General features: G+C 39.7%; 1 protein-coding gene and 1 long non-coding RNA gene across 3 annotated transcripts in view; one reads left to right on the top strand and one right to left on the bottom strand.

Moving 5' to 3' along the window:
* Positions 1-812: 812 nt before the first annotated feature.
* The window catches only part of mtfmt (mitochondrial methionyl-tRNA formyltransferase), a 29703-nt gene continuing 12201 nt past the window's right edge, over positions 813-18314 (bottom strand). For both annotated transcript variants that reach the window (XM_032560530.1, XM_032560531.1), the window contains one exon: positions 813-1220. In XM_032560530.1, the coding sequence (XP_032416421.1) occupies positions 1029-1220 (192 nt within the window). In that variant the 3' untranslated portion in view covers positions 813-1028. The remainder of the gene's footprint in view (positions 1221-18314) is intronic.
* On the top strand, positions 11031-13145 carry LOC116718519 (uncharacterized). The gene is made up of 2 exons (XR_004338942.1): positions 11031-12115; positions 12734-13145. It is a non-coding gene; the product is annotated as an uncharacterized LOC116718519 (long non-coding RNA).

The following is an 18314-nucleotide window of genomic DNA, read 5'->3' as shown; positions in this document are numbered from 1 at the left end:
CTTGAGTGTATGCCTGACCCATCTGTTTTTAAACCTTCCTATTATTCAGTGTACTCTACCTGTTACTATTACAAATGTGGGAAACTCAACAATTGTGGAGTAGTGTTGTGCAAAAATAGGTATGACTGATTTAAATACAAATAATTAATTAGTGCCGAAAGCAATTAAATGTTAAATGTTAAATATAGTAATTTAGATAAAATTTACCAAGTTGGGGCACCAATTGATTATCAAGAAATAGTCAAATTATTTTTGAGGCTGTTTTATGAATGCCTACTTGATGAGATCAGTGCTGAACACAAGTAATTCTCTCAATCTCACCATCGGGTTTTGAAGTACGTAGATGGCACAAATATCATTACACCATAACTCAATGTACATAAAGTGTATTGAAATATATAAGCCTACCCAAATAACATCAATCTCAGGTCCTTAACCGCAATATTCTGCTGGTCTTATTTTTTCCAAACAAAACTTTGTTCACAGCTCATGGGTGAACAAGAAATGTCAAACACACACATATATAATATCAACATATCGGAGGTCTAATTGTGCATCTTCATGATGCTGCATAATATAGAACGTTTCTGAATGTTGTCTAATCCATGCTCTTCTTTGGTTTGCAGCAGGTTGTTAAAATAGCTGCTAGTTCTCCTGCATAGTGATGCCAAGGAATGTGTTTTTAGATAACTTTTTATCAGAAAAAGTCAAAATTGGATAAATAACTTCACAGAATTAGTCTTTCTGCCCATTGCCTATATTACCAATCATCCAGCTCTACCACCGAAAAAATATGAAAGTAGCTGGTAGGCTCCTCACCATTTCCCACTATTTATTTTGTTAATTCATAACCATATTCACAATAAATTTTTTATTATAGATTATTTTTGCATTCAGAATACATATCACATTCACATTTTAGAAAAATATCAAATCACAGAATAAAAATGTTTTTTTTCTTGGGGTGGTATCAGAGTGCTGTCTAAACTAGGTGGCGATAGCACTCCCCTCAAAAGTCACTGCTTCCTTTATTGTTTCTTTTGACCTCTCCAAGTATTTGTCTGAAGCTCTTCTGTTCTTCCTTTTTGACTAACAAACTGCCCTTGAGCAGGTTTACTGGAAGTGTTCTTTTTGACTGTCTGATTCAAGTAACCATTATAGAAGTCAGCTGCTGTCAGTCGTTTGTTCAGAAGAACTGTCCTAAAGGCCACCCAACCATCCTGAAAAATAAAACAAATATATGTTGAATTATAAACAGCTATAGTTTTATTCATCACAACACAGTGAGTCATGAAATTCATGTTTTATATAGTAATACTATATACACTGCTCAAAAAAATAAAGGGAACACTCAAATAACACATCCTAGATCTGAATGAAAGAAATATTCTCATTGAATACTTTGTTCTGTACAAAGTTGAATGTGCTGACAACAAAATCACACAAAAATCATCAATGGAAATCAAATTTATTAACCAATGGAGGCCTAGATTTGGAGCCACACACAAAATTAAAGTGAAATAACACTACACGCTGATCCAACTTTAATGTAATGTCCTTAAAACAAGTCAAAATGAGGCTCAGTATTGTGTGTGGCCCCCACGTGCCTGTATGACCTCCCTACAACGCCTGGGCATGCTCCTGATGAGGTGGCGGATGGTCTCCTGAGGGATCTCCTCCCAGACCTGGACTAAAGCATCCGCCAACTCCTGGACAGTCTGTGGTGCAACGTGACGTTGGTGGATGGAGCGAGACATGTTGTCCCAGATGTGCTCAATCGGATTCAGGTCTGGGGAACGGGCTGGCCAGTCCATAGCTTCAATGCCTTCATCTTGCAGGAACTGCTGACACACTCCAGCCACATGAGGTCTAGCATTGTCCTGCATTAGGAGGAACCCAGGGCCAACCGCACCAGCATATGGTCTCACAAGGGGTCTGAGGATCTCATCTCGGTACCTAATGGCAGTCAGGCTACCTCTGGTGAGCACATGGAGGGCTGTGCGGCCCTCCAAAGAAATGCCACCCCACACCATTACTGACCCACTGCCAAACCGGTCATGCTGAAGGATGTTGCAGGCAGCAGACCGCTCTCCACGGCGTCTCCAGACTCTGTCACGTCTGTCACATGTGCTCAGTGTGAACCTGCTTTCATCTGTGAAGAGCACAAGGCGCCAGTGGCAAATTTGCCAATCCTGGTGTTCTCTGGCAAATGCCAAGCGTCCTGCACGGTGTTGGGCTGTGAGCACAACCCCCATCTGTGGACGTCGGGCCCTCATACCATCCTCATGGAGTCGGTTTCTAACCGTTTGTGCAGACACATGCACATTTGTGGCCTGCTGGAGGTCATTTTGCAGGGCTCTGGCAGTGCTCTTCCTGTTCCTTCTTGCACAAAGGCGGAGGTAGCGGTCCTGCTGCTGGGTTGTTGCCCTCCTACGGCCTCCTCCACGTCTCCTGGTGTACTGGCCTGTCTCCTGGTAGCGCCTCCAGCCTCTGGACACTACGCTGACAGACACAGCAAATCTTCTTGCCACAGCTCGCATTGATGTGCCAACCTGGATGAGCTGCAGTACCTGAGCCACTTGTGTGGGTTGTGGAGTCCGTCTCATGCTACCATGAGTGTGAAAGCACCACCAACATTCAAAACTGACCAAAACATCAGCCAGACAGCATAGGTACTGAGAAGTGGTCTGTGGTCCCAACTGCAGAACCACTCCTTTATTGAGTGTGTCTTGCTAATTGCCAATAATTTCCACCTGTTGTCTTTTCCATTTGCACAACAGCAGGTGAAATTGATTGTCAATCAGTGTTGCTTCCTAAGTGGACAGTTTGATTTCACAGAAGTTTGATTTACTTGGAGTTATATTGTGTTGTTTAAGTGTTCCCTTTATTTTTTTTGAGCAGTGTATATATATATATATATATATATATATACACAATTTAAGTAGAGTCATTTAATTTCATTTATGTATTTTTTTTATTTCTTGTTTTTAAAACTATAATTGTGGGTGTAAGTATTGTCGGCAATGTCTTCCAATAACATTATTACCCAGTAATATTTTTTGTTACTGGTCAACTTAACATCTTTTAATACAAAATCCTGGTGGACCGCCTCAGTGCCCCGACCACCGGGCTTAGAAAGTTTTCTGGGGGAAACGCAGCATGTCTTCTAAACCCAGCCCCGACAGAACTGGAAGTAGCCTTTTTTTTTTTTTACTTGAAAAGCTCCATTTCTGACTACTTTGGCCTAATCAAGACAATCTTGTGTCAGAAGACAGATAAGTTGGTCTCACTTGCTTTAAAGAGCAAGGATTTTCATTGGAGGGGCGTTGTTGAGCAAATTCCTCCTACAGATTTTGACATACAGACTTCATAATCACTCCGTCTTTTTTGTTTTCTGTTTTATTATTTCTGATTTTTTACAAAACAATGAGCACCATACATAGACATTCAAGTCATACTTGAGACAGTATTTCAGAGAATAAGCACAAACTAATAAATGACAAAACAAGAACGAAAAATAAAAAAAGACACACAAACAAAACCCAGCACTTATTTCCATAAGTACGTGGATAAAAAGTAGATAACTAAAAAAATAAACAAACAGAGGTAACAAAAAGTAAATAAAATATAAATTAGACAGAAAACAACTAAAACTGGCCACCTAAAGGGCTTAATGTATTATGTGCTACTAAAATTGTTAGACTTAGATAAAGTGTGTATGACATCACAGCTGGGACGTAAGGGGTCCCATGGGACCCATCGAATGTCAAAGACATAACATGGTCCAGAAATGGTGGCCAGATTCTTGAAAATGTGATTTCAGAGCCTTTGAGAGTATGCCTAATTTTTTCCAGTTTCATGAACAAAAGGGCATCTTTTATCCATTGAGAATGTGTGGGTGGGAAAGGATTCTTCCAATGCATCAGTATAATACGTCTAGCCAGTAGCGTGAGGAAGGCCACAAGGTCAGCATGATGTGGTGACAGTAACTGGTTTTCGGGGAGGACCCCAAATAAAGCAGTGAGTGGAGAAGGCTATACTGTGGTCGAGGTGATTACAGAAAGTGAAATAAAAACAGATTTTCAAAATTGGCATAGGGAGGAACAGGTCCAAAACATATGGCCAAGAGTGGCTGGGCCCAAACCACACTTCACACAGCTTGAATCCATGTCCGGAAAGATTCGAGCCAGTTTGCTTTTGGACCAGTGTACTTTATGGACGACTTTACACTGAACAATTCTATGTCGGGCACAAACTGATGAGGTGTGAATGCGTTCTTGAATAGATTGCCACATTTCATTATCAATCTCTGTTTTAAGATCATCAGACCAAGTAGCTTGAAGATGGCTAAGCCCAGGAGTCAAATTGGACATTAAGAGATAGTATATTTTTGATATTGTACCCTTTGGAGTGGGACTAATTTCTAGCAGTTGATCAACCATATTGGGGGCAGGAATTATTGGGAACTTGAGAAAACTTGAGAAACAATGACGAATACGGTCTCTAACTTGTAGAAATCTAAAAAAAGTGGATAGCCGGTAGTTAAAATTTGAAGATAATTGAGCAAATGAGGCAAAAGTACCATTAAGGTATAGATCTTTCACAGAAAAAAGCCCATGGCTTTTCCACACTGAAATAGTCTTATCAATGAGTGAAGGTGGAAATATAGGATTAGAATTTAGTGGTGATAAAAGAGGTATTCTCTGGATCCCAAAATGTTGCATAATCTGTTCGCAGACGACACCACGGTGATCGGCCTCATCAGAGATAATGACGAGGCCGCTTACAGGGAGGAGGTAGACCGTCTAGCTGAGTGGTGCGACAAAAACAACCTGCAGCTGAACACCGAGAAGACCAAGGAGCTTATCGTGGACTTCAGGAGGAACGCTGACCTACATCCACCCATCCACATTAAGGGGACAGTGGTGGAGCGTGTGGACACCTTTAAGTTCCTGGGAGTCCACATCTCCGAGGACCTGACTTGGATGACCAGCTACGCCAAACTCATTAAGAAGGCGCATCAGCGCCTCTTCTTCATGAGGACCCTGAGGAAGAACCACCTGTCCTCAGAGATCCTCACGAACTTCTACCGCTGCACCATTGAGAGCATCCTCACCAACTGTATTACAGCTTGGTACGGGAACTGCTCTGTCTCCGACCGGCAGGCGCTGCAGAGGGTGGTGAAAACTGCCCAGTATATCGCCGGGGCACCGCTCCCTGCCATCAAGGACATCCACAGGAAGCGGTGTTTGAAAAGGGCCGGGAAAATCACAAAGGACTCCACTCACCCAGCACACACACTCTTTTCCCTCCTGCCCTCTGGGAGGCGTTACAGAAGCCTACGGACCAGAACCACCAGGCACCGGAACAGCTTCTTTCCCACAGCTGTCATGCTTTTGAACGCCTCCTGACATAAAACAAACTATAAGGACTGTACTCCCTATCCTCTCATACAACAATAACAAATGGACTATCCTCACACACACACAAATCACGGACTGTTTTCTTCACACACACATACAATCTGTAAATTTTATCTGCCATTATTTATCTTGTATTATATGATATACAGTACATATATAATACACATATACATATATAATCCATTTTCTAACATTCTTGTATATTCTGTATAATCTGTGCATATAGCTCCCATATTTATATTTATATTTATAAACAATATCTATATCTTTTGCTATAACCCCTTATAGTCCATACATACATAGTCTTGTACACCTGTAAATAAATATTTATATCTCGTAGAGCACTTCTGGATAGATGCAAACTACATCTCGTTGCTTGTACTTGTGACAGTGCAATGACAATAAAGTTGAATTCTATTCTATTCTACTACAGCACAGACACTCGAAAATGGCATATTATTTGCAGATAATTCATTTGTTTTCAAAAAAATCTTTTTAGACCAATTAGGTGAAATTGGATCATTTCCATGGCACACCTGACGATCACTCACGGCACACTAGTGTCTAGACCACCTCTTGTGATGTAGTTCGTGCATGGAACTGGATCTAAGGGCTGCAGCTAAAGGCTCTATAGCAATTGCAAACAGAAAAGGGGAGAGTGGGCAGCCTTGGCGAGTTCCACGGTCTAGATGAAAATATTCTGAGTGGTCATTATTTGTGCGAACACTGGCTAATGAAAAAGTATATAACAGTTTGATCCAAGAAAAAAAGGAATAGCCAAAACCAAAACGTTGTAAGGTGTAAAACAAATAGGACCATGCTACTCAGTCAAAAGCCTTTTTGGCATCCATCGAGATAATCACTTCTGGGGTATCAGCTGATGTAGGTGGATATATTATATTTAGCAACCGCCTAATATTATGAAAGGAGTGTCTGTTTTTAATGAAGCCCGTCTGGTCAGGGTTGATGATTTTGGTCATGATTACCTCCAGACGTTTTGCCAACATCTTTGCCAAAATCTTGACATCTGTACAGAGCAATGAAATTGGCCAGTAGTTGTTGCAGACTCGTGGATCTTTATCTTTATTTAGGATAAGGGATCTAGTAGCTTGTCACATTGTGAGAAGGAGAACACCAAAATCATATGCTTCTTTAAGCATGTTAAGCAGTAGGGGAGATGGTTTGTCTGAAAAGATCTTCTAGAATTCTGATGGAAAGTCATCAGGTCCAGGGCATTTTCCACTCTGCATTGATAATATAGCTTGACCTCAGCGAGCATAAAGGGCTTGTCTAAATCAGAGGCTGTTTCTGGATCAATTGTAGGGATAGTAAAACTATCAAAGAAACTTTCATAATGAGCTTGATCGGGTGAGCACTCTGAGGTGTATAAAGCAGAATAGAAGTCTCTAAACTGATTGTTGATAATTTGTGGATTAATAGAAGTCCCATTGGAGATGTTAATTTCAGCAATGTGCTAGTTTGAAGCTCTCTGCCGGATCTGATGAGCAAGAATTTTGCTGGGCTTGTTACCAAACTCATAATAACTATAACGGGTTTTTAATAATAGTGCTGCAGCTGCATCAGAGGCCAGAGTGTCAAATTCAGCCTTTTTTTTATCAACAAACTTTTTATAAGGTCTGGAGCAGGGGACTCTGCAAATTTTTTTGTAGGTCAGATATAGCACTAGATAGGGTAAGACTTTTATGTGTGGTTGTTTTTCTAAGATATGCTGAGTAAGATGTTATCTCCCCCCGTAAATATGCCTTACATGTCTCCCAAATTGTTGCAGCAGATACATCTGCAGTAACATTAGAGGAGACAATGTTACTCCTCTAAACGGTCATTCATAGTTTTGACAAAAACAGGAACATTGAGTAAAACTCAAAACGCCACGGAGGCCGTGAAGCAGGCCTGCCTGGGAGAGAGAGATCCAAGATGACAGGAGAATGGTCTGAGATTATGATGGGATTATAGCAACATGACCTTAACTGGAGGAGAGCAGTTTGTTATCCAGAAGAAAGAAGTCAATTGTAGAAAAAGTAGAATGCACTGGGGAGAAAAAGGAAAATTTTCTGGCGTTAGGGTTGAAATAACGCCAAACGTCGGAGACTGCATGCTGTTGCATAAACTTTGGAAGACTTAGAGACTGAATATGACTTGCTTGAGGAACGGTCAAGTAAAGGGTCAGGGCAGCAGATAAAGTCACCCCCAAGAATGAGTTGGCTATTATTTAGATCAGGAAGTGAGAAGAATTTTAGGGTTAGGGTTCTGGCATGGGTCAGAACCTGGCTATGTATTGTGGTTCACCAATACATAGCATGTATTGGTGCTATGAGTAGCACCAATACATGCAGATAAGGGAGACCAACAAAACACACATACAAAAAAAGGGAAGAAAAACCAAAACGGGCTTGGGGGTGAGGGTGCGGTGCTCTCGATCTATTTCAGGAGGGCAAGGGAGCGTGTCTTGACCAAAGACTTCAGTCAAAAGCTGAGAAAAAAAAGAGGAGGGCCGGGAACCTTCTATATCTTCTGGTAAGCCGACAATGCGAATGCTTTGGCGCCTGTTGCACCCCTCCAGATCCACCACTTTAGCTCTCAGCATCTCATTTTCTTTTTGAAGATTAGCACACACCTTCTCCACCTGCAGCAAGCGCGCATCAGAAGCAGTTGCTTTATCATCCAAAGAGCAAATACGCTGACAGTGATCTGTCAAAGTAGAGTTGATGCTGTCCAGTGTGGAGTTCAGAGACTCAAAAGACAACCTGAACTCCGCAGAGAGGGCCTCTTTATGATTGCTAAAGAGCAAGCTAATGTCCACGATTGTTATGCTAGCAGTAGTCGGTGGGGCGTCTTTTTCTCGTTCAGAGGATTTTCCTTTGACCTTGGACATGACAAAGCAAGTCTACGATAAATATTAACTACAAAAAATATAAAATACTTTCATCTTTACAAAGGAGATGGGGTTTCAAGGAAGTATAGAAAGCACAAAGGCAGCAGCAGTCCAAGCGTGCGTCTACTCCTCACGCATTCCACCCGGAAGTCCAATCACTCAGTCTTGAGGCATTGAAGATCAAGAGTTATCAAAATGGTTTCCCTACATCAAAGCATGTGGGCATATCAAGCCTGAAATCTGACCATTTGCCATGAAACCATTTGCCACACACAAGCTCCCAGCTGCATCAAACTTTCTTTGCTCATCACATTCACATGGTCAACTGGTGACATCACCCTAGCAACGACCCCTTTGAACAGAAAGTCAAGACTTTTCCTTCTGGTTTTCTTTCTTTTACTCTATGATTCATACATATTTAAACCTATGTTTAATGACATAGAACAATATGATGGTAAAAACCTTTTCTCAACACTGCCTGCTGACTGGAGCATGTGGGCATGGTTGAATGGTTAATTCCAGTCTCTCGCCATTTTCATACGGTTGGTTCGAAATCACATGTATCATCTGATTTGCACCAAACTTGATTTGATTGACCTCTGTTAACCTCTAAAGAGATTAATAGGATTAAATTGTGATTTGACTCCACTGCGTTCCCTATGGCTATTTCTCCCCAATACATTATCCCATCTGCACCGGATATTTTATGCATCATCAGGGAGCAGTCCTGAACACATTCTTATGCCCTGCCTAGTGAACCGATGCAGGAACTGCATGGGAACACTGAACAACACCAAGTGGGTGGTGTTGCTTGAGCTCCAGTGGTCACCATGAGGCTTGAGTGGCGCTGACCTGCGAAGGCCTCCAATGCTGTTTGCAGCTTTAATTATTTTTCTGTCACTTTACACAGCCTTTTGGAGGCCTTAACATATTCAAAAACCACTTAACTTCATCTGTGATATTGACATACTCACCAAAGTCAATGAAACGCTATAACTTTTCGCACCAATGGCCAAGTACCATCAATTCTTGGCATGAGTCATCCAGGCTGGATGACTCATACGAGCCTATGTTGTCATATGTTGTCACATACGGCTTCATGCTATTGTCATACGTTTCGCCTAAGTTCCATACATTTCAGCCGAGCTGCACCAAACTCCATGATCGGTTCTAGTTCATCCCTCAACAGGAAGGCAGTCCAACTTGGTGGACGTGGCCTAATTCATCCACAAGATGCCTAGAAATCTTTTTTTAAAAGAATCAGCCCCGAACCAAGTTTTGATTGGCAATCATGAAATGCGGTACACGTGTGTGTATCTTGAGAGTACCTACAAAAAAAGTCTCTTGGAACCATGATCCAAACCCAACAGGAAGTCAGCCGTTTTAGATCAAAGTCACAAGTTTGTGTCTTTTACACATGTTGTATCTGAACAAACTCCTACAACTTTTGAGATGCAGGCTTCACAATCACTCAGCACTAGCAATAGTTATCAAAATTATTGTCCTGGATCAAAGCATGTAGGCATGGCCAAGCCTCAAATCTGACAATTCACCATAAAACAGGAAGGTGTATCAACTGTATCATGAAGATACAGCTATATCTCCATGATACATCATCCAATCTGCTTCCGAATTTACAAGTAGCTGAGTTGCCACTGAGTTGTTGACAAAAGCTAAGTGTTAGAGGCATAACGGCCAAGGCAGCCTTTTTTCTCCAGGAGCTGCTGGTTGAAAGCGAACGACGTGAAGAGTGCTGCAGAAGTATTTATACAGATGAGCGGATGGACTAAACACGGTGGGCGGCTGAGTAGTTGATGGTTATAGCGTAAGTGTAGCTTTACGAACGAACCGCACAATAAATTTCATATCATCCCGGTCTGAACAAACGGGTGGCGGAAATCATCATGGCGGTACATGGTTGGTAGATGAGTTTCTGAGTGTGATGAATGAAGGTGCCGTAAATATCCCGTATTGCTCCTCCCACCCTTCTTACTTTCCTCCCATGGTCTACCGGTCGTGTCCCCTCTACCCCCTGACAAACACACTAGGTTTGTTCGTTTGTATTTCCACCCCCATCTTATGTTCACCTGCTCCCCGCCCCCACCACCTCAAGCCCCCCCAACTCCAGGCAACATTTCTCAAACCCAAAGCTTGACAGGTATGGGCAAGGTGAGAGTTCATCTATTAAACTCACTGAAGGCGAATACATCAACTAAAAGCTAGAGTATAGAGCTTTGGAACTGACGTCACTGTGTGTGACGTTTACGTCGCTGGGCGCCATCTTGTATGGCCACATACCAAAACAAACTTTTTCCGGTGTTTTCATTGTGCTACCGACCACAGTGAAGTAGTTTCAAGTTTGATATTGGATATTCGCACTCCGCAGAGTAAGGAGCGTTTAGCTCAAGGTTGATCCGATTTATGAACGCTAATTCCGGCCAGCTGTTCTCAACTGCTCCCTCCTCAAGCGCTCGGAGGGTTATGTTGGGACCGTAAATTTCCGAACCAAACACTCCTGTAAATAAATGCCTTGTGACCAACTGATACAAAGAAGTGGTAATTCATGGTATAACACCAGGCACACTATCCTCTATTAAAATTTTAAGTGACAGACTGGTGACCTGTCCAGGGTGTACCCTGCCGCTCGCCCGGAACGTTAGCTGGAGAGAGGCACCAGCACCTCCCGACCCCACTAGGGACAAGGGTGTAAGAAAATGGATGGATAAATAATTTTAATATTAAATAATATGTTTTCTTCAATAGCTTCCAAATTGTGCCCCATTAACTCAAAATCAGTGTGAAATTATTCTATTAGACTGTATAGATCATCTTTATTACACTTTGACCCCTTTTTTATTTAACTAATTTTATATTTAAAAAATATATTTTTAAAAATGTTCATAAAATGTATTACCTTAGATGATTATCACATTTGTTACCTGTAACAAATGTGATTACATATTTACATACAATTCTAGGACAGGATCTATTTTATTACATGTTCACTTCTTACCTGAAATATGTTGAATACAACAAATATTTACTTAAAGTGTGATCTTTTCATAACATTTACTTTTCACCTTCATTGTTTACTCTGAACTGTTTCATTACACTCTTTGATCTGGTTTGCTTGTTACATTAAATGTTTACTGCAAAATTAAATATAACTGTTTACTTTAATCAGATAAAATGTTTATTTAAAATATAATCTTTCATTACATACTTGAAACATTTTAGATATCACATTTTTACTTGAAATGTGATTAATTTCATCACCTGTTTCCATGCAACTTGAAGTGCTTGAATCAAACGTTTCATCAATGTTTACCACATAAAATTATGAAATGAGAGAAAATAGCCACTTCCAACTGAACACATATTTCAACTTCAGAGTGTGCAGCCTTGCTGAGCTCCTCTCCTGGGGTTTCCTCCTCAGCCTCTCCAACTTCCTCCTCTTCTATAGCCTATAGAATTATTTACTTCTTCTGGGATAAATAATGAAAACAGTCTCTGTAACTTGTTGATCCACCATGGTCCTGCTATGTCGCCTCTTTAATCTACGTGCATGTGTAACCTGCACAAAATAATCAGAACGTATTTTATTTTGGCGGGTCAAGCAGCACACTTTAAGTTCCGGGTTGGGGGTGAGCTCGGGTCCTCTTCATGACGGTTGCTGCTGTCGCTGTGGCTGGCTGCGTGTGTTGGCGTTTTCCCAAATCGCTGCAAGAACATTGCTAAATCGACTCAGATTAACACAGCCGAAGCACCACATTGGGTGTGTTATGACAACTACTCGACGGTGAGGTGTTGATCCTATGTCTTTCGTTTTTTTTTTAAAGTAGAAACTTGGTGGCGACACGCCCACTTGCGATTTATGTATTGGCGTTTTAAAATGGTTTTGTAGACTAAAAATCATTCTTTTTCTGTTGATTATGTGGCCGAATTAAAGATATTCCCTTAAAGCGTTAAATAAGCCCTTTGATTTTGTCTTTTAGGGTTATTGTTAGTTATTTTTCATTTGATTTTGTGAACGGCCAACAGAACTCTGCAGTTGGTTGGTTGCTCCGTAGTTGCGCAACAAAACCAGATACCAATTCAATGTTTATTGAAATAGTATTTAAGTAAATTAAGTTTAATTAACTTTAGTGTCAATTAAACTTGGATAGAACTTAAAAGTGCACTTTACTTTGATATCTTACTTGACTTTACTTTGATATCTTACTTCACTTTACTTTGATATCTTGTCTGACTTTACTTGATCTGTAATATTAATGTGATTAACTTTAAACTTATTTGAATTATTCCTGACAAATATTATTTGGAATATAGCTATGCATTTTTCTGAATGTTTAGTTGTTGGATAGCAGGTTAACTCAGGTTAAATGCTAATTTTTGTTTTATGTATGACCTCGTTTAGGTCAGGTTCCCCCCCCCCCCCCCCCCCCTGTTTCCACGTCAGGATGGCGAGCTACCACCGGATCACCGCAGCTTTGCGGTAGGATGTAACTGAACCGAACTACCTCATTTTTCCCGGACCATTATTTTTTTTTTCCCCTCCTCCCTCCTTTTGCTTCCCTTGGATTATGGACTAAAACCAGTTGGACTATTGTTTGGTGAACCATTAATCACCTTACCAACAAAAAGCACGGACTTGAATGAGAGAGAGAAAAACTCTTGGGTGTCATCAGGGTTTATTTATTTGTTTGTTGTTGTTTTTCTTGTTGTGTTTATTGTTTATATTTATAAGAGAATAGTATTATTATTATTATTATTATTATTCAATACCTTCCTAAATATATGGAAAAATATACATGCAAATACAATAACTTAACTTTACTTTCTGTCTGATGGTGTTTATTCACACACGGGCTCCTCAGTCGAATCCTTCTGATTGCCATATCACCATTATTGGCCGTAGTCAGGCGCCTAGCTTCAATTAGCGTTACACATGTCGGTCCGATGTTGTGGCATTTACCTCGCAGTGACCCAGATTCAGTCTGGATTGAGCTAATCCATTTCATACGTCGGTTTGCCTTGAAGAGGAAATAACAGAACTATCAGAACATACATCAGTATTAATACTGTAAATTTGATGACACTAGAAAAATAGTTCACTTCACAATAATGGAATAACCTCGATGTTCACTGACAAAACTCGGACTATGCTACATAAAAAATATAAGCCCGACCTAAACAAGGTTGACCCACTTAAATGAACTCAACGTAACTGAGCATGAGTACACCAGGACAAAATCATAGCAAAACATTATGACACAACACCAACAAAGCGAATTTAGACACTCACCTGAATGGACATGTCTGGAGCAAACTCGTAGATATCTTGGGAAGTTGGAGAACGTAATATCAGGAGGTCTCACCACTGATACCTGGGACATTCGTCTCCTTTTCGTTAGCTCCGATAGCTTAGCGTTGTTCCTCGCCTTGTTTACAGGCAGGAAAACAGTGAAACGAAAGTCCGTTTTCCATCTTTTAACCGTTTCGGTCGTGTGATCGGACATTACATCCAATAACGCAGCAAGTTCGAACCATTGCTAAATAATTTTAAGTAACTTAGATTGAAAAATTCAAAATATCTGTGTGACAGTCGTTTTCTCGGTTATGTTTATGGCCATACAAGATGGCGCTCATATCCCTACGCCTAGAGCAGTGATGTCACGTTCCAAAGCTCTACAGAGATTTTTTATAAGCATATTTGTGAGCCTGCCTCTTTATTATTAAATTGAATATAATTTCAGATCTTTGTATAACTTTTCTTCAGGTTAACTTAGAAAGTGAGCTATCATTGTTACAGGTTAGTTTCCTAAACTACAAAAATTAACTGTTAAGGAAGCTCAAATATGAAATATTGGACTGATATTGATATCCGATAGTAACACCGATGTTATGCCAGATTTACCAATATTTTATTTTTTTAATTTTTTAAAAATCTGATTACTCAATTAATCGTAAGAATAATCGATAGATTACTCGATTACTAAAATATTTGTCTACAACAGCCCTAATATAATGCAAGATTAAAACCATATCCACTAAGCACTGATAACTAGGGGTGCACCAATTTATCGGTCAGCCGATTTACCGGTCAGTCGATTTATCGGTGTCAATTTCCTTAATTTTGGGAGATCGGTGATCGGCCGATTTTTACATATGAAACCAATCTTATCCACAGATCTTAACCTAGCTTGGCCAAGGTCTCAGAATCAACCTCTGTCATCTTTTACTTTCTGGTGAGAAAGGTTTGACTGACAGACCAGGCCACCAAGTCATGTCTGCACGTTTACAATTAACAATAGTGACCCCACTGTTGCCAACTCAACAACTTTCTTGCTATATTGACCAACATTTCAGACAAAAGAAATTGGTATCGGCCAAAATCGGAATAGGCAGGTTCAGTAATTGGCAATCAGCAGAAAACTGCAATCGGTGCACCCCTACTGATAAGCGAACATTAAGTGATCCTAAGCCTACAGTAAATCCTCACCAAACTTTAGGTGAGTTAGGGCTGTTGTCAACAATTACTTTAGTAATCGAGTAATCTATCGATTATTCCATAATCGAGTAATCAAATAAAAAATGTGATGAAATAAAATATTGGTAAATACTGGCATAACAACAAGATTAATGTCAGATATCAATATCTGCCCAATATTTCATATTTGTGCACCCTTTTCTGTAGTTTAGAAAATTAATAATAATAGCTCACTCTTTAAGTTAAACTGGACAAAAATTATGCAAAAATCTCAATTTATAATCAATTTAATAATAAAGCAGCAGACTTTAAATACTCTTCTTCTAAAAAAATTTATGCTATACAGCTTTTAGTTTATGCGTTCATCCTCAGTCAATTTAATAGATGAACTCTCATTTGCCCAGCCATTTATAGCTTTTGTGTACATGTTAGCGACTGTATTTGGCACCCACATAGAGAAACACATCTGCCAGATATGTACCGCCAGGGGGCGCTCCATCACCCATTTATTGCGAACAGAAAGGTAGTAAATTTATTTCCTGGTTCGTTCATAAAACTACAGTTAAATTCAGCATCAGCTACAGCAGCCCGTTATGTTCCGTCTATCCACTCCACCTGTATGCATACACTTGCTGCGCACTTCACCGCCATTTGCTCTGAACCAGGCACTAGGCAGCAGCACTAGGAGGAGAAAGGCTGGTGTATTCCATGCATGGCATCAGTTATTTTAAAGATGCCTATTGGTCCCCAGAAAACCAATAAAAACCCGGACATTATCATCAATCAATGAAATTCCCCCAGACTGAATTTGAAAATTGAATGTTATTTCTGCTAGAAATGAGCAATTGTCAACAACTCATAGGCGGAAGTGAAAGTGTTGCACAACATTAATAGTCACCCGGCTGGAACAAGCTGTTCATTTACTTTACGGAAAATAGTAAAATATAAATGAACAAAGCTTCAAGGCAGATAATTTGCCTCGAGGTATTTTAGAATCGCAGTACTCAAGTCATTTGAGGAATCGTTACATTCTTATCTATATAAAATGAAGCAAACCTTAACAAAAAAGTGAAGATTTTCATCCACAGAGAAGAGAAATCCTTTGTGACTGCAAAGGACAGGGAAAAAATCATACTGAAAACAACAATGCCAAACTTGCTCAGAAGGTATTGGGAACACTAAGATTACTAATATTTATTTAACTGCCATGTTGTATTAAACCACATGTGTCAAACTCAAGGCCCGCGGGCCACATGTGGCCCGCTACGTCATTTTATGTGGCCCTCTCCCCCCACCACCGTTTTACAGCCCCATTGATTGACTTAAAAATAGGTTTTGAGCACGAATTGACTACAAACTACATCTCCCATAATGCCTTCTGATTCTTACCAACCAACATTACGGCTTCTCGCCACTAGAGTGCAGCAGAGTCACCTCAAGCTGATTATTAATTTTCCCAGCGAATAAAACTGAAACATCGACAAGCTAACAAGCTAAAGAGCGAAGTCCCGTGATGTTTCAATCGAGGACTTTTACCGTCTACTGCCCCCTGATTTGATGCCACAGCTTCGACTCCATGCAGCTCGTGTTTTGTCCATGTTTGGAAGCACCTATCTGTGCGAACGGATGTTTTCAATAATGAATTTTAACAAGACCAAGCACAGATCGCGCATTACTGACGAAAACCTACACGCCGTTTTGCGGATTGCCACAGAATAGAACTAAAACCAGACATCGACGAACTGACCAGGGGAAAACGGTGCCAGACATCCGGCCAGAAAACATTGGTAAGCACAAACAAACTAAATTTAAATAGAATGAATGTAAAACCAAAACTCAGTATACTGTAATATGCATATAGTTTATTGATTTTGCTTGTGTTTTGTTTTGTGTTTATTTACAGAACACAATGAGGATGTGTGTGAGTTGGTGACAGGGTGAAGAGGGATCAGCTTTGTGTTCAAGGACAGGCAACATCACCTCATTGTTTTGTTCTTATGTGAAATGCATGTTCGTTGTGTAATAAATAACGAAAAAGTTTTGTGAATGACGTTGAGAGTTAATATCAAAACTTGTTTTTTATTATTTGCCTGCTTATCTTCAAAGCAGACAAAGATTAATTTTCCCAGCGAATAAAACTGAAACATCGACAAGCTAACAAGCTAAAGAGCGAAGTTTAGCTGAGAAGTTTAAAAATACTGAGCATATGTTTAAACTGCTCAGTTTAAAAATATTGTAATTTTTAAACTGAGCAGTAATTTTACATCCATGCAAACTCAAATGTAATATTTAAAACTTGAATACATAAAATCAGTTATTTAACAATATGAGGTGGTGTTTAATTTATTTTTAACATTGCATTTTCATACATTTATGCTAGGGTTGCCCAAGTCTAGTTTTCCAGACCTATCACTCTGCAACTTTAGATGCGTTCCTTCTCTAACACACCTGGATCATTGACTCATTCATAGGCCTCTACAGAACTGAGTTGCTGCTAATGAGGGAAGTCAACTTTTTGTCTGGGGTATGTTTTAGCAGGGACACATCTAAAAGTTGCCGTCTGGAGGACTGCACTTGGGCATTCCTGATTTATACCGTCAATGTGGCCCATTGAGGGTGGCCAATATGCTGAAGTGGCCCTTGGTGAAATTGAGTTTGACACCCCTGTATTAAACAATCCAAGTCAAAAAAAGAAACGTTTTGTTGCATTTATTCTAACTTAAGTATAATAAATTGTTCTACCCCAAACAAACAAAAAAGGTTAGCAAATGTTTATCTAAGTAAATTAATCAACATTGAAATCTGTTTAATAATTGTTGCACCCTTTTTTCTGAATTTTTGGTTGACATTATATTGTTTTTTGGGACACTTAAGAATCATCTGGAAACAATTACCAAACATATGTGTAAACAACCCCAGGTTAAGCTCCTTTATTTGTTATATTCCCTTTTGGCGCTTATTGTCTTTATTTCGTTTTGTTTTGTGTAGTATATGGTTGACTTCCGGTTTTTGATTTGATGCTTTTATTTTGATGAGAGAGCTTCCGCTGTTTATGTTTTGGATCGGCAGCTTGGCAACAGAAGGAACGGAAGACAAGTTACAACAGTGTTATAAAAATGTATCTTGTTATTAGAGGCCCCCTTGATAGAGGCACAAGGTATGTTTATTTGGTAAACAAAGATATTTCTAATATTGATTGGTTGGAATTGTGAATTTGCTTTACTGTAATCAGATTAGGTATAGTTTTTGAATCCCTTGATATCTTTAGTGATGAACGTTATTATTAGTTTTCAAACGTTACGGTTGTAATAGCGTGGTTTGTAGCTTACACTGTCTTATTTTGTGTGTTTGTGCATGCAGCTCTTACTGTGAAACTCATGGTTTAATTCCAATAAATCCTGTCTGTTCATCAGTAAAGTCACAATCTTTAATTTTTCTGCTACAATATGAATATAAGAAGATTCATAATTCACAGAACAGAAATATTTTCAAGATGTGACTTTAGGAT

Source organism: Xiphophorus hellerii, chromosome 4 (assembly GCF_003331165.1).
Source record: "Xiphophorus hellerii strain 12219 chromosome 4, Xiphophorus_hellerii-4.1, whole genome shotgun sequence".
NCBI lineage: Eukaryota > Metazoa > Chordata > Actinopteri > Cyprinodontiformes > Poeciliidae > Xiphophorus > Xiphophorus hellerii.
Note: the sequence above shows the minus strand (reverse complement) of the source record. Positions and strands in the feature narration are given on the sequence as shown.